At 52.3% G+C, this 25,261-nt stretch overlaps 10 protein-coding genes across 10 annotated transcripts; 4 read left to right on the top strand and 6 right to left on the bottom strand.

Annotated features, from left to right (window-relative positions):
* Nucleotides 1-1,517: 1,517 nt before the first annotated feature.
* Nucleotides 1,518-2,581, bottom strand: BDP81DRAFT_310576 (S1/P1 nuclease; the record flags this gene model as incomplete). The annotated part of the gene is made up of 3 exons (XM_060583649.1): nucleotides 1,518-1,705; nucleotides 1,780-2,439; nucleotides 2,518-2,581. The coding sequence occupies 3 exons, from the start codon at nucleotides 2,579-2,581 to the stop codon at nucleotides 1,518-1,520; spliced, it is 912 nt and encodes a 303-aa protein (XP_060449992.1).
* A 991-nt stretch (nucleotides 2,582-3,572) lies between these two features.
* BDP81DRAFT_132689 (PQ loop repeat-domain-containing protein) lies at nucleotides 3,573-5,326 on the top strand. Its single transcript, XM_060581763.1, has 3 exons — nucleotides 3,573-3,943; nucleotides 4,049-4,148; nucleotides 4,389-5,326. Exons 1-3 carry the CDS (start codon nucleotides 3,830-3,832, stop codon nucleotides 5,198-5,200), a joined length of 1,026 nt encoding a protein of 341 aa, XP_060449991.1. The 5' UTR covers nucleotides 3,573-3,829; the 3' UTR covers nucleotides 5,201-5,326.
* Nucleotides 5,327-5,593: 267 nt separating this feature from the next.
* Nucleotides 5,594-6,274, bottom strand: BDP81DRAFT_132703 (uncharacterized protein). The gene has a single exon (XM_060581764.1). The coding sequence runs from the start codon at nucleotides 6,161-6,163 to the stop codon at nucleotides 5,783-5,785; it is 381 nt and encodes a 126-aa protein (XP_060449990.1). The 5' UTR covers nucleotides 6,164-6,274; the 3' UTR covers nucleotides 5,594-5,782.
* A 641-nt stretch (nucleotides 6,275-6,915) lies between these two features.
* Nucleotides 6,916-8,176, bottom strand: BDP81DRAFT_458213 (S-adenosyl-L-methionine-dependent methyltransferase; the record flags this gene model as incomplete). Its single annotated transcript, XM_060593385.1, has 8 exons — nucleotides 6,916-6,954; nucleotides 6,986-7,343; nucleotides 7,399-7,536; nucleotides 7,596-7,633; nucleotides 7,688-7,842; nucleotides 7,904-7,945; nucleotides 7,999-8,087; nucleotides 8,151-8,176. 8 exons carry the CDS (start codon nucleotides 8,174-8,176, stop codon nucleotides 6,916-6,918), a joined length of 885 nt encoding a protein of 294 aa, XP_060449989.1.
* Nucleotides 8,177-8,722: 546 nt separating this feature from the next.
* On the bottom strand, nucleotides 8,723-9,914 carry BDP81DRAFT_458186 (uncharacterized protein; the record flags this gene model as incomplete). Its single annotated transcript, XM_060593382.1, has 3 exons — nucleotides 8,723-8,904; nucleotides 8,966-9,634; nucleotides 9,770-9,914. 3 exons carry the CDS (start codon nucleotides 9,912-9,914, stop codon nucleotides 8,723-8,725), a joined length of 996 nt encoding a protein of 331 aa, XP_060449988.1.
* Nucleotides 9,915-10,305: 391 nt separating this feature from the next.
* Nucleotides 10,306-10,925, bottom strand: BDP81DRAFT_390646 (uncharacterized protein; the record flags this gene model as incomplete). Its single annotated transcript, XM_060587432.1, has 2 exons — nucleotides 10,306-10,623; nucleotides 10,902-10,925. The coding sequence occupies 2 exons, from the start codon at nucleotides 10,923-10,925 to the stop codon at nucleotides 10,306-10,308; spliced, it is 342 nt and encodes a 113-aa protein (XP_060449987.1).
* A 2,835-nt stretch (nucleotides 10,926-13,760) lies between these two features.
* Nucleotides 13,761-14,691, top strand: BDP81DRAFT_418792 (uncharacterized protein). Its single transcript, XM_060589714.1, has 2 exons — nucleotides 13,761-14,121; nucleotides 14,179-14,691. The coding sequence occupies exons 1-2, from the start codon at nucleotides 13,954-13,956 to the stop codon at nucleotides 14,182-14,184; spliced, it is 174 nt and encodes a 57-aa protein (XP_060449986.1). The 5' UTR covers nucleotides 13,761-13,953; the 3' UTR covers nucleotides 14,185-14,691.
* Nucleotides 14,692-18,539: 3,848 nt separating this feature from the next.
* BDP81DRAFT_309895 (eukaryotic aspartyl protease) lies at nucleotides 18,540-20,081 on the top strand (the record flags this gene model as incomplete). Its single annotated transcript, XM_060583580.1, has 4 exons — nucleotides 18,540-18,759; nucleotides 18,817-19,065; nucleotides 19,119-19,416; nucleotides 19,469-20,081. The coding sequence occupies 4 exons, from the start codon at nucleotides 18,540-18,542 to the stop codon at nucleotides 20,079-20,081; spliced, it is 1,380 nt and encodes a 459-aa protein (XP_060449985.1).
* A 958-nt stretch (nucleotides 20,082-21,039) lies between these two features.
* Nucleotides 21,040-22,343, top strand: BDP81DRAFT_403462 (family 17 glycosyl hydrolase; the record flags this gene model as incomplete). The annotated part of the gene is made up of 3 exons (XM_060588881.1): nucleotides 21,040-21,305; nucleotides 21,395-21,795; nucleotides 21,952-22,343. The coding sequence occupies 3 exons, from the start codon at nucleotides 21,040-21,042 to the stop codon at nucleotides 22,188-22,190; spliced, it is 906 nt and encodes a 301-aa protein (XP_060449984.1). The 3' UTR covers nucleotides 22,191-22,343.
* Nucleotides 22,344-24,046: 1,703 nt separating this feature from the next.
* On the bottom strand, nucleotides 24,047-24,273 carry BDP81DRAFT_390643 (uncharacterized protein; the record flags this gene model as incomplete). The annotated part of the gene is made up of 2 exons (XM_060587431.1): nucleotides 24,047-24,062; nucleotides 24,119-24,273. 2 exons carry the CDS (start codon nucleotides 24,271-24,273, stop codon nucleotides 24,047-24,049), a joined length of 171 nt encoding a protein of 56 aa, XP_060449983.1.
* Nucleotides 24,274-25,261: the final 988 nt, after the last annotated feature.

Genomic DNA, 25,261 nt, shown 5'->3' with positions numbered 1-25,261 from the left:
TTTACTTGCGGATCCCACCGATACCACATTGTGGATGATTGTGCCGGTTCTTCTGATGGGTACGGCCTGTCTTCTTGCCGATTTACACTCGGATGCGGAGCCACGGCACCACATGACGATGCCTTCGCGGCCTCGCCTGCGCCTGGCAACGAACGACACGGCTCTACGGCTTGATGCTTGAAGCTACATCGCAAAAGATCATCTGGCGAAACTTCGAATTTCCACAAACGCACCCAAAAGACCGGCACCACAGCCGACGCCTCCCCCATATTCGTCTCATCCCTTCCGAGATCCCGTAAACGAGCAGATTGTTTTCCCCCTGAAGATGCCAGCCAACTCCAACATCAATTAAAGGGCTTGTCATCAATCTTCCCTCATCCGGATCCGAGCCACCGGGGTTGCTTGCGGTGGAGTGGGAGTGATAGCGTAGACAGCGCCCCTGTCGCGAACCTCCACTTGCGCCAAGGAGGCGCACCATCCTGCGACACGAGGCTGAGTTTGAAGCCTGTGCCAAAAATCCAATGGTGAAACAGGTTCACCTCAACTTCCGTCCATTTGTCACTCGAGCCAACCGGCGCAACCTCGTCTTCACCTTGAACCCGCAGGCATCCTCCTCGGATCCGGCATGCAGACCTGCCTTCCATCCCAGCTCGGGAAGACGAGTTGAAACCCGTCGACTGTCACAGAGGCAAACGCCTTGCACTATCTATCGTCGCTCATTGCCTGCACTACGGTGACCACGCTCGCCCACGGCCCCAGACACCCAGTACACTTGAACCGTCATCGCAAACTTGAGATGCAGAACCCGTGCCAATCCCGTTGCGTCCACTGCCATGCACAGGATGCGCTTCCTCCGGCATCCAATCTCCTTGGTCGTATTGCTCGTCCGGCTGCTCTCGGACCCTCGGCAAGGGCTGTCATCGAACTTCACTTGTCAGACGTCACCTATCATCCCAATTGCTGCCTTTTTGCTGGCACGGCTAGACTTCCAAGCCGTCCTTAGTCTGGTTCCAAATTCCCCACCGCGAGAAGGAAAATGGGTTCAAGTCACGCCACTTTCTCATAGCCAGGCAATGTTTGCCGACTACGCCTCTGGGAAACAGCTCTTCCATGTGAATCAAACTTGGCCGCCTCAGCCATCGCAGACACACTCTTTGCTGACGAAGGCCCGGCCAAGACTGCGTCGCGACCGGTGTGATCAGCATCATTCCGAGTCTCTTTAACCTATGGCAAGTCTGTGAGTTGCCGCGTGGCAGCTGTCACGATCTTAGCACTACTACGGCATATGAGTCTAAAGTGAGCCTAATTTCGTCATTGGACATCATCCTACCAGCCTAGCATCTAGAAATGTTTACTCCTATGCTCTAGGTCATGAAATCAGATACACACAGAGGACCCCTGCAGGGCCAAGCTTTCACTGCATCAAAACACATTTTGCTCTGTGATAATCGAGGGTCTCGTACAGAAAGTCGCGCGGCGCAAACAACGCAGCATTCTTGGCGTCTCATCTCATAATCTTACAAGTCTTCCATGACAGGTTCGGCCGTCTTCGCTTGGTCTTGGTACGCCGCTGCGATGAGGTTCAGCCAAGCGGCCATTCTCACACCCGCGCGGGCGACTTGCAGTTCAATCACAGGTGCCGCCTTCTGGAAGTACTCGCCGCTAAGTTCTTGGCCAACAATAGCTTGCGGCCCCTCTGGAAATACTATACAAGAGTCAGTTTCGACGTCGCCTTTCCGGGTTGTGGGGTGGTCGCCGATGACTCGGGAATCAACATACCGTGGGTGCACACGAAAGCGTTTCCCTCTCTCGCCCACTCTAGGCCGGTAGCGTTGACGTTGTTGAAGTCCAGACTCTTGAGCCACTCTTCCTTTTGCGCAGCAAACTTTCCAGTCTTGATCTCGTCGGCGAGCTCATCCGCCCATTTCTTCGCGTTGTCGTACGGCCTCCGACGAGAACCCCCAATCAGCTTTTCGGCAATGGAGCTGTCCCAGACGTGGTGCAGGTTGTAATCGGAGCCCTGCCACTTGACGTGGATGCTGTTGCCTCCACGAGCCACATCTTCGTTGTGAAGGGGCTGGTGCATGTCGCCAATGAAGTGCACGACGAACCTCGCCGCCTGGTTGCGTTCCCAACCGCTCAGCTTGGGATCCAAAGACCGAGCCGTGTAGTTTGCGAGCGCCGTCACGACGCAGCCTTGGGCTTTGCAGTCCCGCTCGAAGTCGACGCCGCAGTAGCCGGGCGGACTATCTTTGGCATCGATGTAGTGGAAGGGCCCGGTGAAGTGTCCCCAGCGCGTGTACCGGATCGTGTCAGCCCAGGTCGCGACGCCGGCAAGGTAATGCTCGGAGTCATTGCGCAGGAGGTCCTGGAAGAAGACTTCGGTTGTGTTGGCAACGAAGTGGCTGGCTAGGTACGCAGTCGAAATGTGACCCAGACCTGGTAAGTCAAGTCGGTCAGCGATGGAGCTCGACGCCACTTTGAAGCTCCCGTGGATTTAGGGATCCGATGACATACTTCCCCATGCTGCGACCCCGCGCAGAGATGCACCGAGCAGTGCTACGGTGCTTGAAAGCCTCATGATGGCTTACGAATGTTAGTGGTGGGTATGCACTGAGGTGCAATCAGGCTTCAATGTTTTGGCATTACAATTGGGGTCTCAAATTGACGGAATGGCGAACGATAAGCAAGACAAGGACAAAACGGACGCGAGGTTGGTTATATGATAGCTTGACGCGTGGTCGGGTCACCGGTGTTGGGGACGGGAGCGATGCACGCAAGCTCACGTCAACGTCAACACGGACGACTGGCGCTGAGGGGGCCGCTGGTATAGGCCCCCGGCACAGGTGAGTTGGCTGAGGAACGCGGCGCCGGGGTGCTTGTCCGTGACCATTCATTCACACCCGCCACGGAGGGCGAATCATGGCGGTGCACGGGGGAGTCCACGTGAAACACGAGTCGAGAGGGGAATGCTGACGATCGGCGGATGTCCGGTGACCGCTGGAATGCGGGATCTCAGCCTATCTGGTGACGGGCGGTTCTGCTCCTGTGATTGGAGACACTTTTTTATTTTATTTTAGACTTTGGATGATGGCTTTCGCTGCATGCATTCGGGCATGTTCTCTGGACCATGCGAGCGGTTCATCTCGATATCGCCGCAGATGCGAATGCGTAGAAGCATCTTGGAAGAATTACATAAGCTCAGGTTGTCAGCAACTCAGCTCCAGCACTCAGCTTCTGCGCAATGCAAGAGACTTGCGGGATGACCAAATCAGACTTCTTCATTGGCGCAATTCTCTCAGCTCGACAAGTTCTCCGCCGATGGCCCCTCCGAAAATAGGACCTCTTCGGCGGTCAACCCGCTCTGCTTTTTCAAGTTTTCCTGGAGTGACCCATGCTCGATGCTCAATAACCCCCACTAATTGCCCTCTTCGTCAACCCGCACTCTCCGCCGCCAAGGCCGTTCTTGGTCGATTGGTTATGTCATGCAGTGGCAGGGGTCCTCTTATCGGATGCGGTCAGCGATAAGAGATGCGATAACGGGGAAAAGACGAAGACCGCGTTTTGATTGGACAAGAGGTGGGCGCTATCAGTCCCTCGCCGCACCAACAATGGTCTTGTCTATGCCTGCGTGACTCTGCATCGAGAAAACCATCCATCCCACTTGACCCCATTCCAAAGCCCACCTGACCGAGGAACGGCACAAGAGAGAGAGAGAGCTCCTCCCAAAACCTGTCTGTCGCTGCGGCTCTTCTTACTCATTCTTTCCCCCCTCCTCCTTCACGTTCGTTATTGTGAGCTTCAACAATTCGCATATCGAAAACACACAATGGCTTCCGTCGCAGTCACGGCCTTTGCCGCCTTATCGTCCACTCCAAAAGTCGAAGAGGCCCTGTCGGGAATCTTTGGCAGCATCAGCTTGACCGCGTGGATATGTCTCCTCGTACGTTCCCTCTCTCTTCGCCAAGGTCACGCGACCTCGGATCACGACGTTTTTCCCTACCTTCTTTTGTCCAAGTAAACTGACGTTCTTATCTACGTGAAATAGCTTCCCCAGCTCCTCACAAACTACAAGTCGCAAAGCGCTGATGGCTTGTCCATGGGCTTCCTGATTATCTGGTTGATTGGCGACGTGACGAACCTCATGGGTATGAAGAAAACTACCTCCCCACCTCCGCACTCTTTTCCCTGGCGCTCTGCACGTTATTCCATGTCATCTACCTCTTCATTGTTTTCTCCTACACCGCTACCCTTCTCCAAGAAAAAAAAAACTTGCGCCTCTCGTCATACCGAAAATTTCTCCAACCACCAACACCAACACCACCTTGGAAAAAAGATTTTTAGCCTTTGGCGCGTGCTCCCACTAACAAAAGCACCTCACCTCACAGGCGCCCTCTTCACCCACCTCGCCCCGACAGCCGTCGCCCTCGCAAGCTACTTCTGCTTCGCCGACCTCGTCCTAATCTCCCAATGCGTCTACTACAACACCAAAAACGCCCGCCGCGCATCCTCACGCCGCCGCTCCTCCGCGCCCGTCACAGCCACCGGCGCGAACCCGACCGAAGCACGCGAAGACGAGCCGCTGCTCTCCTCCAGCTCCGCACAGCGCCGCCGTAGCTCGTCCGCCGCCGGTCTCCCCGGTTCCCAGCGCCGTCACGGGCTCCACGAGGAGAGCTCGCTCGACCCCTTGCGCAAGATGGTCACGGGCGAGGACGATACGCCCGACAGCAACCCCTGGCTTCACAACACGCTGAGCATCGTTGCGGTGTACCTCGTCGGCGCGGCGGGTTGGTTCCTCTCGTACAAGGCCGGCGCGTGGGACGCCCCCGACGCCCCGGGTGCCGGCTCTGATGCCGGATCCCCTGCGGCGGCGGAGGACGGCACCTGGGAGAAGATTGGTCTGGCGCTGGGGTACTTCAGCGCGGTGTGCTACCTCTGCGCGCGCATCCCGCAGATTATCAAGAATTACAGGGAAAAGTCGTGCGAGGGGCTCGCGCTGCTGTTTTTCCTGCTGTCGCTTACGGGCAATTTGACGTACGGTGGGAGTCTTGTGGCGTTTAAGCAGGACCGGGCGTATCTCTTGAATGCGCTGCCGTGGTTGCTGGGTTCGTTGGGGACTATGGTGGAGGATTTTGTGATTTTTGGGCAGTTTCATCTGTATGCGCCTAGGAGCGGGGGGAAGAGGGATGATGAGGCGTAGGTGGTTGGTGTTGATTGCGTGGTTACGGGGTGTCTTTTTGGCTCCGTGATGGAGGGGATGGCGAGTATGGGGATTGCATGTTGACGGTGTGGACTGGACGCATTTGAGATGGTGGCTCTGGTGGGTGAGGTTGCATCTGGCAGACTTGCGGGCTGTATCATTACGGTTTTCTTGATTCTTGAGGGCAATTGGTCTTATGAGCATTGTTCCTGATGGCGTTTACAGAGGTCTGCGGGTATATTGGGGATTTGCATGGTTACGGGGTTTTCTATCTCCCACCCATTGTTTACCATCATGATAAGCATATATAATGATAGCTTTTGTCTTTTTCCAAACAGTGCTCGATTTTCTTCATTCTGTGATTGCTTCTGGTATGGTGAGTCTCTGATGGTAATTGATGCGGCAAGGTGTTGAGAGAGAGAGAGAGAGAGAGAGAGAGTTCTTGAACCCGATGGTATCCGCCTCGACAATCCCGAGATGGAGCGGCTTGTGAGGCTGGTATCAGAAGAGAGGGAGCGTGACTTACGCCCGAATCAAGACCCCTTCCTAATGACGATGTTCGTACGTAAAATGTAAAGCGCGTTACGTAAGAAAAGGGGATGGGTTGGATGCAGGCATGGAGAAGCATATGGATTGAGGCTCTGCTTCTCTGGGCATCATCAACGCGACGAGTAAGCGGGAGAAGGGGGAGTCGGTGCGGGATCGAGAGGCGCAGTGCTGTCTACGGCGGTCACCCTTGGAGGGGTACGGAGAGGTTGTTTTCGGAGTGACGGAGGCACCGATGATGGTGGTCGGTGCTCGGGGCGGAGTTTTCCATTTCACGACGTGATGTGAAGCCCGGACCCGGAGGCTGGATTTGAGCCGGAAATGGGGATCGCGATTGAGAATGGGTGGTGGGAGTGTTGCTGGATGTTCGGAATGTCGTCTGTGTCTCGGTGTGAATACGTTGAAAACGATAGACATTTATCAGTAGCTTGGTGCGTGATCGTGATCGTGGTCGAGGTTGTTCTTGGGTTCGTCACGTTGACAACGGCGTCAGGAAATACGCTGGAATAGCAATATATGTTCATCTGCTATTGAGATTACATGATACGACCGGGATTGAGACCTGCTGGAGATAAAGCTTTGACGACGGGATCTTTGGTATGTCATGGAAGTCTGTTGAGAAATTGTCCCCGGGCAAAATCGGAGGCTACAATGCTCTTTTCGCACCAAGCCCAGCGGTTGAAGGGCTCGTGGAGATAGTTTCGGATAATCTCAAAGACGACGGCATACCGAACCCAAGAGGAGATATGCTCAGGTGTTGTACCGCTGGCTGGATAGCTCACCTGCCCACAATGGACGCCGGGCACCAGATCCCCTTCCGATCACCACCCGTCCTCTAAACAGAGGCTTCGAATATACCTCTGGAGGTGAGGGATGTTGGGAAAGACCTTCTTTGTTTGGAGACATCGCGTCGGGGACATGGGATGGTCGTCGGTGGTTATCCAAGGACGCTCGCCTCAACGGGGACAGGCAAATCCCTGAAACTTGTCCTTATAGATCAGGAATACCGTGCTGCTGGATCAGAGAGTCCTTCAAGGACACATATTCTATCTATTTATACTCAAATCTCATTCTCAATCTGAAGCCGGTCCGGCACTGGCAGGCCTCCTAGCGTATATCGAATGACTGACGACATTAGTAGAGCCACCGAAAAGGCATTATTCCAGAACTCACACTGGGAAGTACGCGTGTATGCTTCGATCGCTGAACTCGTTGCGCACCTGCGTCATAAGAACCAACCAGGACCTCCTCCCTAGACCAGTTCAAGGCTCGGGTAAAGGGGGCCATGCAGAAGCCCTCCCAGCCAGCCACGAGGTTCTCATGGGTCCAGACCCCAAGCTCCTTGTGACGCGCGTCTCTGGGCCAGGGATTCGTTGGCCACTTGAATCTCTGTACCGTCACATCCTCGAAGCCGACTTTGGTCAAGGTCTCTTGGAGTGCTTGAGCGGTGTGGTAAGGCCGACCGAAAATGTTGGCGGCTTGCTCTAGCATGCGGACTGATTTGATGATTGCGGAGGTTTCCTTGAGGGTCCCGTCATCGGATAGCGGGCAGGGATCGATTTCGTTTAGCTCGAGGTATCCCCCCGGGCTAAGGTTGCTGGGTCATTGATGAGCTTCCACCGCTGCTATTGATGAGCAGGACAAAGACTCACTCGAAGCATTTTCGGATGAAGTCTTCCCAGCTCTTGACCGACGAGGCCATGACCCGACTATGGATATATTCGAATGGCCGAGAGAGTGTCCAAGTGTCTTCAACGTCATCAATCTCGAAGCGAACATTGGGAGGCGTACTGCGAGCGATCAGTTACTCTTTCTATAAGAAAGAAGGGGGAAGGGGTGGAAGTCGCACTAGCTTGGCCATGTGGCAGACAGATCGACTCCGAGAACCTGGCATAAGAGTGAGTAAGAGGTCAGACCATGAACCGTTCCATTGAAGCTCACCTCGGCCTCGGGAAGCTCATCGCCAAAGTCGATTGCCCAAATACCCGTGCCTGGGCCGATATCAAGAACGCGGCGGATGCCAGAGTCAGCTGCGTTCGGTGGAGCTGTTCCGAGTTTGTTATCGAACGTCATGAGAAAGAGGTTGTGTGATAGGTCTGCGGGGCTGCCTGTATTAGTCTCAGAAGGTTACGGTTGCAGTTGAATTGCGTCTCTGACCGAGTCTATCGAGCTCCCGGTCATCATTGGGAAGTGCATATTCTGCTTGCGTGAGTCTCAGACACAGTAATAAGTGAGTTTGGTATGGAACTCACTGCCGTCTTTGTACTTGTGATATGTACGACCGTTCTCTATCCGGTAATCGAGAATCGAACTGCTCACACTTGTACTTGAAGAAGCAATGCTCTAAGATAGTGATCAATAACTTATTACCAGAGACTGGGTCTATTCTTGAAGCTGAACTTACGGGTCCAATCGTAGAAGCGTCCTCATTGTTGATCTGAGCTGACAGTTAGCAACAGCCCTGCGAAAGGGTTGAAACATCTTAGAAAGACCTCATCTGGAATGATAGCGTCGATAGTATCATTGCCATTGTTTGGGGGCGACTTAGGAGACGATTTGGGCAGAGAAGGTATCATCTTCGTCGAGTTACAAGTGGGGTCGGATGATGCAAGATGTATTGAAGACAATGCGCCAAAGTTCTCTCTTTTAACCTCCCTGTTATATTTATATCCGTGACAATGTCTCTGTCACATTTTACCCCTCTCTTGGCATGTGATGGTTATGCATGTCTCCGGCATGCAAGTCCTGTTGGTACGATTCCTGCATGAGCATCTCCATATCCGGAAGGCCAAGTTACGTGCAACAATCAACAGAGGCTGAGAAGGTCAGCGTTCACAAGCGCTTGCTGTGCTTCCTCAAGGGAGTTGCGAAAGTATTCACTCGAGCAGATCATCGCAAGAGCAGATTCATCTAGTTATTAAGACGTCTCGGTGCTACATTCTACGACATGGAGGAGGTGAGAGTGGCATGTAGCTCTCACAGACAGCTGACCACGGTCCTCCCAAGTATCTCTCCGCTTTCTAACTCATCCATGACCTTGTGAACGTCATGGAAAGAACAGTAGTCACAATTCGGACGAATGATGCCCTTTTCAGCTGCGAGAAGAAGTTGCGTCATCTGTTCTTCTGTTCCAACCATAGCACCCCTGATTGTCAGAGCTTATGCGAAGTTGTCAGTTCTTAACACCCGAAAAGACACAATCAGAGCGAGCAAACATACCTTTCAAAGCACATTGAGCAACTGAGATGGGTATCTCGAAGTCATTCCGAGGCAATCCAACGCAGAAGATTGTTCCCATAGACCTTACAAGTTTAGGTGCAACTCGATAGGCGTCTTCTGAGCCAGGAACCACAATCACAGCGTGCGCACCCTCGCCGGTGAGATCCATGACGAACTTCTCCAGATCGTCAGTCTTGTAATCAAAATACGCATCCGTCATGCTTTTGCCCCAGTTGCTCTTAGATCCTGTATCTATTGCGATGACACGAAGATGCTTCATCTTCTTCGCGATCTGGACTCCCAGATGACCAAGCCCACCTCCTGAGCCTTGAATCACAACCCAGTCACCGGGAGATGACTCGTTGTCTAGCATCGAGAGTGCGCCCATCATCGTGAGGCCCGCACAGAGAAATGGTGTGGCGTCTGCACTGCTCAAGCGTTCTGGTATCAGAGTCAAATACCGTGAATCTGCTACAACGTAATTCTGCAGGGTCCCTGGACGGTGCTTGCCGGTATTTAACTGCTTCGGGCAGTTGTTGGAGAATCCGCGCGCGCATACGGAACACTCGCCGCAGGCTCTGTAAAGCCACTTGACTCCGACTCTTCTCCTTAGAAGAGTCTCTGGGACGTGTTCTCCCAGTTTCACGACGCTACCGACGCCTTCATGCCCTAGAATTAGGTCTTAGGCGCCCCAGCCGCGTAGAGCTCGAACCTCGGACCCACTGAGAAGTTCCCACGATGTTAGAAAGGACTGTCTTCGATGAATGTATGATGGGGTCTTCTCGGTTTACCATACTCCGGTACACCAGAGTCTGACAAGGACTTCATACGGCCCGGGGGTTCCGACTGGTACGTCATCACGAACAACAATCCTGGCATCAGGACCAGGGTTCTCAAAGATGACCGCCTTCTGCACTGCAGGGATTTCAAGTTCCCTTTCCGAATCCATTATGCTTTGCTTTAGGTTACAATGGAATCATGCAAGAAGGACAGAAATGTGCCCGGTGAACGAACATGAGGTTTTTGCATGTTTGCATGTCCAACGGAGTTGTTACCTCGGGAATAGTGGGGTGTACCCCGCGCCGGGAACGCACACGGCAGTCAAGACAACGGTAATAATGGGTCACATCACGGGCCAAAAACGGCTCCCGCCTCGCCGATCATTCGGTACATCGCTACGTTGAACCACAATTAATCTCATACAGTCGACTTTTAATTATAAACTGCACGACCATTTTCGCTCTATAACTCCTTTGTCTACAAGAAAAAAAAAAACGTGAGCCACAATACTTTCTCTCAACACGCTGCATACGTACCAAGACGCGAGTAAATGTAGACGCCTAGCAAGTCCAGACATGAGTGCACTTGGTGCCAGCAGGAGTGCAACTCGTCTTTCCTGCATTGCCTTCGCCAGAGAAGTGTCCGTTCTGGTTGCCGCAAACCAGCGTAGAGCTGGTGTACTGGTCGTCGATCTCGCAAGTGAGGTCGTTGGAGCATGTGCCCGAAAGGTTCCAGGTCTCTGCGAGGGCCAGAGGCGCCAAGAGAGCGATGATGGTGAAGAACTGCATCTTTGATGGTAGTGGAAGAACTGTGGACCGGAAGTTGTTGAGGAGTTGAAACGAAAGACTGAGGTTCAGATTGCGATATTGGGAGTAATTCTATAATGGTGTCAAAAGGCCAAGGACTGCTTGCAACTTATAGAACCTCTTGATTTTTCTCCTTTTTGGCATCTGTATCAATATGAGTTTCAATTGCTAAGCGGCCTCCGAGACGGCATCTCGGTGTAACCCATTGCTGGGAATACCATGAGCCTGACTTGTCGAGGTAGATCGTTATTTACAGTGTAAGCGAGGAGTGTTAGAGATGAGGGCCATCCAGCGGGTTTACGCCTACTGACTCGCCAAATGTTCGTCGGACATCAGCCGCAGTGACGTACGCGTACGGCTTGATCCACCGCCATCTCTGTATTTCATTGAGAGTGTATCACTATTCGTGAAAATGGGACCATAGTCTCTCCACAGTGGTCAAAAATCAATCACTTTTCTCAAAGGGATTGATTACTCTGCGAGCCGAAACAACGGCGGTGAATTTCGCCGCAGTGGAGAGCTTTTTTCGACGTTTTCGTAAAGTTGGGTAGGAGTTGGCTTAGACCCAGAAACTTTATGCTTCAACCGCCGTTTTGATATGAGAGTTTCTTGAATGTCGTCGTATTCAATACGACAATCTCGCCCTTCAATTGCAGTGAGAATGTTTACATTGTCTTGACTCGCTACCGGTGCAACTTCACTGTGGGCATTTCGAATAGGGAGACATCTTACTGTCATAATCCCGTTCAGAAGACGAGGCGGGGACATCAAACCATCGAAAACCACAAAGCTGAAAGACAAGAAAACGTTGCTGGTAGTCAACAATGGTAATTAAATCGATCTTCAGTGCACTGGAAGTTCACTCAATGGGCTTTCATTGAAGACACAGTGGAGCACGTTTCTCCTTATCTCCCCGCGGCCAATCGGGACTCTTCCAAGACATCAATCCATCTAGTCCTGTATCACGAAATAGGAATATCATCAGCACTCTGTAAGCAGCTTGTCACGTGCAATATCCGTGATTCTCTTTGTTGCGGTCAGCTAGTCGTAGTGAGGTATGTTTGCAGAAGTTGAGGCTGCGGAACTGATAATAGTATCGTAGGCGAGAATAGCTTTAGGGAAGCTATTTCTGTAAGTCATAAAGTAGGGAAGGCTTTAGTGATTGTAAGGGGCTGGCCCCTAGGCTTGTTCAACGTAGAGGTGCCGTCGATTGACTATTCTAAGCTGAGGAGGAAAAGGAGTAATTACAGGGGTTCGCATATAGCTAGTATAATATACCCGGACTCGGCGGTATACTACGGCAGAATAATAGCTCTGGCAAAGCCGGATATCTTAACCGGCTCCGCCCTATAATATAACTAAATATAATAATCTAATAACTATAGCCTTTTTTACGATCTATTTCCTAGGCCCTTTAAAGTAAGAGATTACGTTATTTATAGACTAGGTAATAGCTATATGTTACGGCCAGCTAGTCGTAGGGGTAGTTTGCAGAAGTTGAGGCTGCGGAACTGGTAACAGTAATCGTAGTCGGGGATAGCTTCAGGGAAGCTATGTCTGTCAATCGTAAGGTAGGTAAGGCTTCGGTGATCAATCGTAGTCTTGTCAAGGTAGTAGCTGAAAGCGGATGTTAATCCTGATACGAAGTTAATTGCTGAAGAAGCTATGGGAAGTCTGTCCTAGAGCCCGGCTCGAGTCCATCCTATATACAAGTCCTGATCCTGAACATATCCTTTGTTGCCTGGTCACCATGTTCGTTGGTGATCACTAAGTGGATACTGGTGAGCGCTCACTTTGGGTGATCACTGTGATCACCTTATCGTGTGCTCACTTTGGGTGATCACTGTAATCACCTTATCGTGTGCTCACTTTCCTTATCGTCACGTGACTTGTTCCATAGTTCTTCCGTTCCATGAGGAGTCACCTGAGTTCCCGGATTCTCTGCGTATATCAGGTAGATAGCCGCCGCAGGCCTGTGGGGCGGGCCCCCTGGCCTTGTTATGCATGTTGGGTTGTAACACTATAAAGACGTCTTTTCGGGATTTATGATACTTGGCCTCTTTAGTAAGGGCTATAAGGATAGCTCTAGTAGCTATCCTATTTATAGTTAAGGGCCCTTTAGCCGGTAAGAGGGTTATTATAGAGGCGTTAGGCTGGCTTCCTACGAGGCTGGGCTAGGATAGCTAGGCCTCGGTACCGCGGCGGCGTTTAGCCCTTAAGGTTAGGGACGGCTCTGGAGGGGTTCCGGAGCCTTGATCAGGGCCGGCTGAGGGAGCCGGCGGCGATCCAGGGCCCGGCGGAGGCTGTGAAGCCATCGCGGTAGGGCGCTGGAGGCGAGAGGTGAAGGGTTTTTAGCTGTTAAGGACTTTAGTAGTAGCCTACTGTTACGAGCAGGTCAAGGCAACCAACTGTGGCACAAAGCAAAGCTTCGATAATGATGACTCCGCATCATTTTCCCTTGTTCTGCATTATATAGCTACGCCATGACATGACCAACTGTTTAGGCCCTAACACCTACGTCTTACACTAATAGTAGATGCCAAGAAAAATTAGGCAAGAGGGAAGTTGTGCCTTGCTGCTGCCCGTTATCATTGAAGCCCATGATGAAGCAAGTAACTCTAGATAGTCTAATATTAACGATGATCACTCGGAGGCCGGTCTTTACCTATATCATGTTAAGTATGCAGATTTAAAATCTTTGAGAAGACCATTTAGGTACAAGAAGGTCTCAAACCCATTTCTTAAAAGGGTGATTCGGCAGTAAAGCGGTGATGACAGGTCAATAAGGTTGAGCTTGTCCAGTACCTCTATGCGATCTTGTACATGCAGATGAATCATCTTGAGCGAAAGGCTCTTGTACTATTGCCACGCGTCGACCTTGATCCGTCTGTTGAACAGCCTGATTGCACTCAATTTTGCCTCAGCTCGAGCGGACACGATGCACCCGACTTGATGCGGTGCCACCTTGATCCCAACTAGACAACGCTCTGAAAACTAACCGAGATGGACTGTCGCGTGATGTAGGGTACTCTAATCTACCTGGTGGCCCTAAAAATTCGTAAAGACTTGTGTAATTGTTGGAAATATGTATCATCGTGGTGAGAATGGCCAAAAAGTGAGTTGGCCCTTCTGGCCAGATCGTTGGATTATATAACTAAACCAGTAGCCTAGGAGCTATGGCAGATTCCATCCTCTGCCTCACATCTGTTCCGATACTGGTTTCTTCTTTCTTTTTTATCTAGATAAATGGACTCTGTACCGTCAGACGAGGACATCGTGGCGTTTGCCCCCATCATCGTGATCCTCTGCACGCGTTTCTTTTTTTCTTCATTAAAATGTTCCAAGGCTATTCCTCCTTAAATTCTAACAGAGAAAAACACCGTTAAAAGGTGGTCTTGTAAAATGAAAGCAACCCATCTCGAAAGCGACCAGAAAATTGTTGAAAAGGCACGCAATGTACGATCCATACTTTCAATTTTCAAAATACCAATACAAATAGAAGCCAGGCCCTCTCAGCTTGTGACAAAAACATTCTCCTATGATAAATCTGCCTCCTCAATCTCAGGTAGCCTGCCATATAGCATATCAGATGAACCCTTCAGCAAGTCGGAGGACAGCGATTCGCACCTCTAAGCAGCTCCTACCACACGAAGAAGCCCAAGGGACATGGTAAGGCGCACTGAGAGCTTCACCAGGACAGATGAGGCCAACTAGTAGATGTACACTCCGCAAAAGGGAGGCTTCATTGCCGAGCCGTGGAAAGGGTTGTAACGCTAGTTAGAGTACGTTCATCCTATCTAGAAGCCGAATCTGGCTTGATGACGGAAGCAGACCATGTAGAAATGAACAGGAGGTGGAAGGTCTGAACATCGGTTCTACGCGATGATTCAGGCGCTTGCTAACGCCTTCAAGCGCCTGACGAGGACCTGATATCGAAGGACGTGCCTCATTAGACCCTGAAGGAGGGATTGGTGCACCAGAGGGCTGTCGTGGATGCTTCTGTTTTTGTGATTACGTCCTTTGGCGAAGAGCAGAAGTGTCCTGCGGGGATTTAGTTATGTTCAGTTGCGGTTTGGCTGAATGTGATGACAGCAGAACAAGACATCAGTACAGGGTCCGTCACAGATCGCGGGAACGGCAACATGACCATGTGATGGCCTTTCTTGGGAGTGAAAGAGGGGAAGAGAGGAAACACGATCACCAAGAAGAGAAGACATGATAGAGACTCGAGAGAAAGCCCACCACCACTTAAAATCGCCAATCGGCTTTCGCCTCAATTATTGAGCTGTCAAGGGTGTGGCAACACGCATCGGAAGCCTTTATTTCGGGCGTAGACTACGAGCCATGAGGTATTACAGGGCCGTGGCACAAATATTTCCACATTGGTGGCTTCGGCGCAGCAATTCTATGGCAGGCTAAAATGAGGGGCAGCTGAATGTTCTAATCAGAGAAGCTAGCCTGGTTAATTCCCTTGCGAGACAACCTAGCCTCAGCCGTTATAACGAGCCGAGTGTCGTATTTGCGGGTGAATGGGGTTGCAACGGTCTTTGACAATGATTCCTCTTGTGCCATTTCAGTGGGATACTTTGGCCGATGACTTTCTCCCACTTCACCTTCCATTGCGATGTAGTGAATAGACGGGTTCACTAGCACAATACTCTGCGTAGGATACGGAGCTGCAAAGGCTCTAGAACATGATTCTGTAAGGTCAAAACGATTATCCTGCCATCAGGCTGCTGCGGCTGAATACCGAAGAGAACAAATGCCAAGTCGAAGTACCCGAGAAGGCGAAGTTGGTTACCAGCGGGACCCGAACCAGAATGGAGTGACGGTAGAATGCGCTTGCGACAGGTTGCGGGTGTGACAACGTCACAATTAAGGTTAAACAACATATTTGTCAGCCATGAGTTCAGGGGTCCGGTTGTAGATCTTGGATAGACTTTGAGGTCTAAACTGGGTGAAGGATTGCGAGGGGCTATGCTAGCTGTAGGAAAGACTACCAAACAGTCAAGGTAGCCATTTGCTTTCCACTTGGCCTTACTCGTGCAATCAGCTAGCAGATTTTCTCAAGTATGGACACCAGGGACAGAACGGTGCGGAGTTACCGCAAAGAAGGCTGCGAAGTGCATTAAGGTGCGGGAGGATAGCGGATGAGGCTGTCGTAGTCTGCCTGGCGGTCTCACTAGAACTCAGCTAGCTGCACGGCGTAACCACAATCTTGAAGGATCTGGAAAGGCAATCAGCTAACTCGTTCGTATCTGGCAGTTCTGCCTCAGGGCTGAGAGCTAGTGCGAAGAAACTGACTGGGCCCTGGTGCCCGAGAATCCCGAATAAGCGTACAGTGCCAGATTTTGCCGTAGGGTCGGGATGGGTCCGCGCGAGTGAAAGAAGCATGATTTCGTGAAGATGGGGAAGCCGAAGGCCCGAAAGCCTCCTGGGTCGAGCGGTTCCCGCTTTGCGTTTGCGGTGCCGAATCAGCAGAGCAAGCCAGGCGAGCCATGATGGGGCTGGGAAAATCGGAATCTTTGGTTTCTCCACAGCGGGTTCCATTCCGAGGGAGATCTGCGCCCCTGCAGCTTAACGATCAGGCTCTGGCATCGGATGCGCTGAGACTGAGAGTCACGCGGTGGCCCGGTGAGTGAAGTGCAAGACTATTGGAAAATCAATAGGTAAACCACGGGTGCCAAGATCTGTGTCCGGGATCGTGGTAGCAATAGCGTAGGCAGAGCCTGTGGTCTCGTCCGTTTTCCCTTCAGTTTTTGAGCGTCATCGATTGGCTTGCCGGCGGAAACCGCCTACGCTAGTGAGAGACAGCGCGGTGGCTTGAGGGGCGGCGGATGGAGGCTTGTCCGAGTCGCGGCGGCAGGCTGGCTTCAAGTCCTTGTAACGACGTCGATCGCCTCATTCCTTTATTGCCCGGTTAAATCCCGACGGAAGCTGCAGCCCCCAAGGGTGAGGAGGTGTGCCACTGCAAGCCAACAGAGGTCGTTTGCTTCGATGTCACGACAGCCAAGACTGATGAATAGCGGCCGAGCCTTGGATGGTGTTGATGTCAAAGACAAATGTGCATGTGGTTGCGGCAGACTAGCGACTGGTAAATCGGCCGAGACGGATAGCGGCGTGGCGGCGTAGTTGCCATGGCCTTTGTGCAGTTTCGAGAAAAGAGATGCCAAGGGAACCCTCCGAATTTACATATTCGTTCGGATACGTTGGCGAGGGACTACGGGGAGAGATGAGGTGACGGCGCGGACGGGCCCCTGAATGGCCTGTGCAAACCGAGGAATGAAATAATGTTGGTGTGAATCGCGCGACAGCGGCCAGCTCTTGGCCTTGGCCTCGAAAGATGGTTTTACAAGCGAGTTTCCAAAGAAAGAGGGTCGAGGGCGGTTGCTGCAAAGAGAGGGTGTGTGAAGGTCATCGTAGTCCTCCTGCCACGACGTCCGATCAGGAAGAGGCTGGGCGTGCTGATGGTGGACCAGCCACACGTGTATCGATGGGAGCGCTGTAGTGGTGGCAGCTGAGAGAGGCCAAACACCAATCGATGGTTAGCAAGAGGAACTGTTTGACGAGGGGCCAGTATTACTCTGACACGCTGAGCATGCCCAGGCAGTGCCAGGCAGACAGCTATGGGAATGGGGCCAAGGTTTGTGCTGTGCATTGGGCCATTGAATAGTCAGTCATCCATCCACCGGGAGCTTCAATGTGGTCGTGCCGAAAGCCGGCGCCTTCGAAGAGGGGGGCTGTGCACGGCCGTTGCTTCCGTTGCCACGTCTGGGCTGCTTGCTCGCGCCTGTTTGTAATCGGAAGCGTCGCCTGGATCCTCTGCTGGTGTCTCGCGGGAAGCATTATCTGTCATGGTCAAAATTCTGAGAGCAAGTGGTGACGATGAGTAGGTCATACCTTGATTATGTGAAGTGCCTGTGCAGGTAGAGAGTAAAGAGGATGAACCTGCCTCAATAATAGAGTGCGGACGATGCTGGCGACATCCCGGTCGTCGGTCATTGCTTTCGCGGGGGATGATGCAGGCACTACCCGAAAAAGGCTGTCGCTTTCTTTCCCTTCCCATTTTGTGGCCAACAGTCAATTGTTGCCAAACCCTTGGGATTTCCAATCCTGGGAAGGAAGAAGGAGCGATACATAGTATTCAGGGACTGGGCTTGCTGCTTCAACCCATCATCTGGAAATTGAGACCAATCAAAGGGACTGAGTGGAAGCACGTCCCCATAGTTCCCCAGGAACCGACGAATGGAAGCTTCGTGTGGCTGGCAGTTGCCTGGCGTGTGAGCATGGCAATGCCTGCTGAGCCTGCTGGAGGTCTCAGCATCTCAGCAGCGTTCGGCTGAGCTCAGCCTCAAGAAAGCTCCTTCCCGCGCCAGCTTTGGACGAATTTGAAGGTACTCTTTCGCAGGCCCCACCACCAGAAAAGTACGTGGTCAGCAATGACGGCAATACGCCCACACAGTGCAGCGCAGTGCAGTGCCACTCTCCCGCCTTCCTTGCCCAATTCAGTGAGGTCACCAACGCAGCTGCATTCACTAAGGTACTGCTCCCCCGGTCGGTAGCCCTCTGTGCCTTCTTCCCTGCCCGGGGGCAGTCTCTCTCGGTGATGCAGGCGCCTAGACAAACACAGCTCGCGTACTCCACGCCTTCCTTGGCCTCTCCTTTCCCAATCCACGCTACGAGTCTGGGCAACCAATCTGCCAAGGCACCACCACCCTCAGTCCTTAAAAGCATTGCGATCCCACCTCTTTGGGACCCCCCCCCCCTTTAGTCGCCGTCATCGTCTCCCTTGTCACCAGCTTTTCGTGTTTTGGGAACTCTATCGAATTCGGTTCTCGTGGCTTGGAATCCTGCATTTGCATATCTGCATCGACAAACTTTCGCCGGCATTTCTTAGACATCGTCCTCGACGTCACACTACTAGACGTAAACCACTCCGACAAGAATCACCCGGAACCCCGAAAACCGAATAGAACCCGAATATCATCATGGTCGCTCGCAACCTGCCTCTTGCCGCCCTCGCGGCAAGCGCATCCGCTCTGTCGGCTCGTCGCGACGACGCACAGTCCTCCAGCGGTGTCGGTTCCATTTCTCTGCCCATCTATCAAGACGTCAGACTGCACCCTTTGGAGAAGCTGCGCAGAAGACAGGTCTCGGACACAGACGCCCCAGTCCTCAATGTGACGACAACTACGTACTTGATTGAGCGTATGCACTACCCTAGGCGCTTGCAAGCCAATCACCGTTGCTAATTATTGTTCATAGTGAACATCGGTACACCCGGTCAGGACACCAAGGTTGCCATTGATACTGGTTCCTCCGAACTCTGGGTCAACCCCAACTGCGCCAACGCTGGCAGCACCGCACAGACACAATCTTGCAGAGCTAATGGCCAATATGACCCCCGAGACTCTTCGACTTCGTCCGTTTATGACCAGACGGGCCGTATAAAGTATGGCAAGGGAGAGGTCGTTCTGCAATATGTCAGCGATAACATCACGCTTCCCGGCAGCGGTATGTGCTACCTTGCTTTTGGTCTGACCACCTCGACTAATCGCATTATACAGACATCGCGCTTAGAGAAACAATTTTTGGCTACGCCACTGATAGTGTTGACCTCAACAGAGGTATCCTCGGTCTCAGTTTCGGCGAGGCGAAGAACAACACCGGTTACCCGACCGTTCTTGACGAGATGAAGGCTCAGAACATTGTCGAGTCTCTCACTATTGGCATTGCGCTCGGTACCAAGGACGAGAAGACGGGTAGCGGCCTCATCTCCTTTGGCGGTGTCGACACGAAGAAGTTCAGTGGCAACCTGCACTCGGCGCCGATCCTTGGACCCCAGAACAACGAGAACTTGTGGAGGTGAGTAGTTGAATTTTCCTGCCTCTGTGGCAATGACTAACAAGTCTGCTAGGTACTGGGTTCAGCTTGACTCTGTGGGCTTGAGCGTGTCGGGAAGCAGCTCCAAGACATACTCCAACTCGCAGTTCCCCGTCTTCTTCGACACTGGCGCCACCCTGAGCTATCTGCCTTCAGCTGTGGTCGACTCACTCGGAGCTGACCTGAAGGGCACGCTTGACTCATCCGTTAACATGTATGTGGTCCCATGCAGCACCACAGGCACCATCGACTTCAAGTTTGGCGACTACACTATGAAGGTGCCTATCCAGGAGTTCATCTGGAACGTTGGCAACAGCCAATGTGTCCTCGGAGCGGACAAGGCGACCGACGGCTCGTACCTGCTCGGTGACTCGTTCCTCCGCTCGACTTATGTCGTTTTCGACCAGGAGACACCTGCCCTCCACTTTGCCCCCTACAACAACTGTGGTTCGAACCTTCAGAAGATTCCCCTCGGCGCGAATGCGGCGGCAAAGTTTACTGGCGAGTGTTCTACCTCCACAACCCCCAGTGGTAGCAGTCCGACTGGCACTGGCACTGGCAACGCTGCTGGTCACTCAACGTCCATCAACTTCTGGCTTGCGGCCGGTGCTTTGGTTGGTGTACAGGCTTTCATGTCCTTCCTCTAAATCCGCATACGTAATTGAACGGCTGAATATCACTGCATGAATCGGGAGTCGGGGCGGGACCAAGATGGTTCCCGCATTGGCGAATAGACGACGACGAATCGAACCTCCTGTACATGGCGGATCGCTTTATACCCTCTTTCCCTGGCCACGGGACTATATAGTTTCTGTTATTGATTAATGAACAACCGAAACCCAATAGGGGTTTCTAGATTATTTCACGACATTTGTGTTTCTCAACTGTGATGTGATTTGTAGAATGTGTTTGAGGCCCGATTTGAGGCAAAGAATGGCTGGATACATCTCTGCAGAGAGGCACTGTAGATGACAGCAAGTGGTGTTGACATAGTTAGCTTAGGTAGGATCTGTCACCAGTGATCTCGACGAGCAAAAAGAGGGAAAGAAAAAAAAGAGCTTTATGGAAACGTGATTGAAGGCATTTCCATGACAGCAATAATGTCCAGGGGTTGCGGTATCAATCGGGGAACACAGGTGCCAACATTGTCAGGAACGACAACAATCGCAGAGCTGCCAAGATCTGACAGAATTAGATAGTTCCAGAAAGGGAAGGTGATCAGTGCATTTTTGTAAGCTGCTGGTTCGTCCCGAGTTGTAAGGGAGGTGCGGGATGTCAAGGTTGGACCCTGCCTGCATCCCGTTCTTGCCCAATTTGGACATGCAGCATTTGGCAGGAAGCCTCCTTCCCAAACTGGTGGTGAATACCCTCACTTGCCTTCCAAGAGTCACAATTGACGAGAATTAATTGCAAACGCATGTGGATCTTTGGCAGCCTCTTTTTCTCCGACCACCATCTCCTTTGCTGATTGACCAAGTCACCCTTTTCTCGCATCACCCTTTGACACCTACTCACGTCCATATCCTCTTCCTATCTCTTTATTCTTGCTACACCTGTTCCCACCTCAAGTACCTACTTGCAAGCACTAAAAGACCGACCGCCAATATGCGCTACACCTCAGTCGTTGCGGCCTTTCTGGCCGCTGCCCCTGGCCTAGCCCTCGCATTCGGATCTCTGGGCTTCGCTCTCGGTTCGAAGCAGCCTGACGGGCAGTGCAAGTATCAGGCAGACTACGAAGCGGACTTCAGAGCCATCCGAGATGCTTCGGGAAGCAGCATCGTCCGCATCTATGCCGCCGACCAGTGCGACACGGCTCAGAACATTCTTCCTGCGGCCAAGAAGGAGGAATTCCAGGTGATCCTGGGCATTTGGTAAGCCAACGTTGTCCGGCGATAGACTGCACTTTTACCCCAAATCGAGTGAAGTTTAATTGGGAAAGTGTACCCGCTGACTCGGACAGGCCCGATACCGAAGAGACGTACGCCGCCGACAAGGCCGCTATCCTGAAGCACACCCCCGGCTACGAGGACCAAGTCTATGCCATCACTGTCGGATCCGAGTCCATGTACCGCGGCAACTTCACCGGCGCCGAACTGGCGGACAAAATCAAGGACATGAAGAAGGCGGCGCCGCTCTTCAAGATCGGCACCGCGGACAGCTGGAACAAGTACCAGGACGGCACGGCCGATGCCGTCATCAAGAACGCCGACATTCTCCTCACCAATGCCTTTTCCTACTGGCAGGGTCAAACGCGCGACAATGCCACTGCCTGCTTCTTCGACTCCATCATGCAGGCGTTTGGACGCATCCAGAGCGTTAGCGGATCGCTCAACAAGCCTGAGCTGTGGGTTGGCGAGACGGGTAAGTCGGATTTCTTTACTCAGCACTCCGATCTTGGTAGTTGCTTTCTAGTTGGTCTTTATCACTTGTGTCATACATTTTGAGCACTGATCGCCATACCAAATGATTCTACGCGGTCATCGTAAACAGCTTGCTGACATGTTCGACTGAAACTAGGTTGGCCCAGTGAAGGTGCGAATTACCAGCAGGCGATCCCGGGACAGGACAACGCTCAGGCTTTCTACGACTCTGGTGTCTGCGGAATGGTCAACTGGGGTTTCAACGTGTTCTTCTTCGAGGCCTTTGACGAGCCCTGGAAGCCGCATGCCATTGGCGAGGATGGCAGCGAGGCACCCGAGACTCACTGGGGTGCAATGAAGGCCGATCGTGCCGCCAAGTACCCCCTCAAATGCTGAGTGACGGCGGCTACTGCTTCATTGATTACATGTGTTGTGGAGGGTTCCTTTACTATCAGACAGAGAGAGAGAGAGAGAGGCATTTCAGATGGCATGGGCGGCGTATGTTTCGTTGACGAGAGACTGACAGAAACCATTATACCCTAAGAAACGAAATTCAGTTTTTACACTTTGCTTCCTCATCTGGTAGTCGATGAAATGAAATCCCAAAGAAGTGTGACAAGCGAATAAAAGGCCTCGATCGGGAGGGCATGTTTCTATTTTCTGCGCATCTGACGCGTGGGCAAGTGGTCGTGTGGGTGTCGAGTTGTCTCGGGACCGAGGGGCACGAGAGAGCGCGAGGCCCAGGTGTCCAGGTCGACAACCAGGTACGCGCACGTAGACGCAGATACGTAAGCCAAGCCCTCGGTGGGAAAAGAGCGAGTTGCGGTACCTTTTCTCCGTACCCGTCTGTGTGGGTGCTCGAGGGTGCGAGGTCATAGGTCACAGGTCACACAGGTGAGTGGTTAAGTTTGGGCTTTTTGAGTTGAGAGTTAAGGTTTTTGCGGCCCACGTATTGGCATGGTACCGCAGTGCCGCAGTAGAGTCAAGGTAGGGTAAGGTATTAATTACATGGGCTTTATGGTGTGGAAGGTTACAACGGTTGCCGCTGGCTGGGTGGAGCATTGGGGGGAAGACAGAGACAAAGAGGGGGGGAAGAGTGACGGATTGGGGGATCTGGAACACGGCCAAGTCGGGACGAAACCGAGGCACGGGCGGGGGATTGGGGATTTGGTCTCGGATTCTGAGAATCTGAGGTGGTTTCGCGTATCAGCTTTTGCGGCTTGGGTTTTTTGCATTTCAGGCACGCGGAAGTCTAAAACGTATATGCCGTGATGGACTTGAGGGGACCTGACAGGGGTGGATGGACGTCGTTTTTTGTCGCGGTGAGAGGGGAGGGGGAATTTGGGGACTCCGGAGGGCGTTGTTGCTACAGAGTGGCGTAACGCCTCCGGTTTGCTGTTGTTTGATGGGCGCCATGGCTTGTCTGGCGTGAGTATCATCCGCGTTCGCTTAGATTCATTGGTGTGTTGTTGGTGGGGGTGAGCTTCTCGGTTAGTTGACAGTCCCAGGCCAGTTGGTTAGTCGCATCATCAACGAAGGGGGAACGGGTGATAATATCCAATATTTTTTGAAATTCTTTGTAGTGGGAAAAGGGTGATCTAGTATATGGTAAAAAATTGGAGGGGGAATAAGAAGAGAAATTTGGTGAAGAAGATGCCAAGACTGCGCTGCTGCTGCTGTGCTGCCGGCGCTTCCACCCCGCGGAGGTCCGTAGGGGAAGCACAACCACAACACGAGCAAAAACAGACAGACGCAAAGTCTTGGATGCTAACATTAGTTTTGGGGGTGACCATAATCCTCCGCTGTAAGGTCCACTGACGACGTCCTCCTGTGTCTCTGCCACCGAGTCTCTCACTCGCTCATGTCGTCCAGTCATCGTCGTTCTGATGAAAATGCTCAAATAGTTTCCGCCTGAAATAACAACCGCTGATGCTGATGGATGCTTGTTGTGAACCGGTCACATATGTAATAAGTCGTAAATGGTACAGACGACGAGTCCTATGGCGTCGTGATCCTCTCCTTCGTGAATATTGGCCGTGGAGAAAGGAGAGGCGTGGCCGGGAGTGAGGCGGTTCATCGGAATCGTCGGAGCAAAGGATGCTCACAAGCCCGCCCAGATTGGCGTGAATAATGAGGCAACAACTTGCGTTGGGGTTGACTTGCTCCCGACGAGCTCCGGCCTGTCTCTTTCCCGCCGTTTCCTCTCATCGCTCATGATGATACGTTCGACGCTTTGCATGGTAAAGCCAGGCTCACGTTCTCAAAGGACTGATATATCATGTTAGCTATGGATCCTGTAAAGATCGTTGAGACTGAAGACTTACGCGCAACCTTGAGGCGTCACAACGCCGAAGAAGCAGTCGCCCGAGACCTTTTGTGCCGCAGGCACAATCTGATTTTGACGGACGGGGGTGATGACCACGCCTGCGGAGGCGAGTGACGCGCACAGCGTCGTCAGGATCGCGAGTGAGACCTTCATCTTGTCGTCGTCGGTTGCTGGTGTTCGAGGAGAGGCCGTATTAAACAAAAAAGGCGGCTCAAAATAGCTGCCTTTGCGTTCGCGCGAATCGGACCGGGTTTGGTTGGCGTTTCCCAAATTCCACTCTCTTTCTGATATCCCGCTTTCTTGTTTTTCTTCTTCCCTTTTGATTTCCTGAATCCTCCTATTCTCCGAGTGATCGTGGAGTTGGTGTTGTTACGGACGTCGAGCTAGCGACTAGTCGTCTTGGTTGGTGAAAGAGTGGTGTTGGGGAAGTATGTACCGGCAGGTCGGCAGAAAAATATGTATAGCGAAGGCAAGGTTTTTGGATCAGACCAGCTGGACTAGCAGACACGAGTGCGGGCGGGGCGCTCGGTAGGTAAAAAGAGAGAGGCGAGGTGCAGCTTCTGCTGTCCGGGATACGAGCAACACACGGAAGAGGTGTGATGTAGGTGATGGTGTGTGGAAAGGATTAGACTTTTGGGAGGACGAATGTGGGATGTCGGTGTGTTAAGAGAGAATGACCGAAAAGGTGTGTATGAGCGTGCAGATCTCTTGGCGTGCGTGTGCGGGTTCGTGCGTTGGGTGCGTCTTGCTTGAGGCCGTGGGTTCGTTGTATGGTATTGGTGGTTGTTTGGTGGTATAGGTATGGGAGGTGTACTTGGGTGGTGATCGTGAGACGAGGAGTTGAGATGGTAAGAGAAGGCGAGGAAGAAAAAAGAGGGACACGGGTTTTGTGATATCGGACGATGATGGGCTGTGACAAAACTCGTCTCGACAGGGGTGGTGGTGCTGGGTAGGCGCGAGTACCTCACTTCTCGACCTCGTACGCACCAAAGGCAGGGAGGAAGACTGGGACAGAGAGGGGCAAAAGATGGTGTCGGAGACGAGGCCCAGCTGCGTCTCTGGACCCGTACCCAAGCCTTCTTTGAGTGGGAACATCTTTTGACTACTCCGTATTGATGCTAAGCATTCGAGGGACAGGGCA

This window comes from Colletotrichum phormii, assembly GCF_030913505.1.
Source record: "Colletotrichum phormii strain CBS 102054 chromosome Unknown BDP81scaffold_3, whole genome shotgun sequence".
In the NCBI taxonomy this organism is placed as follows: Eukaryota; Fungi; Ascomycota; class Sordariomycetes; order Glomerellales; family Glomerellaceae; genus Colletotrichum; species Colletotrichum phormii.
This window is presented reverse-complemented; position numbering and strand designations above follow the sequence as displayed.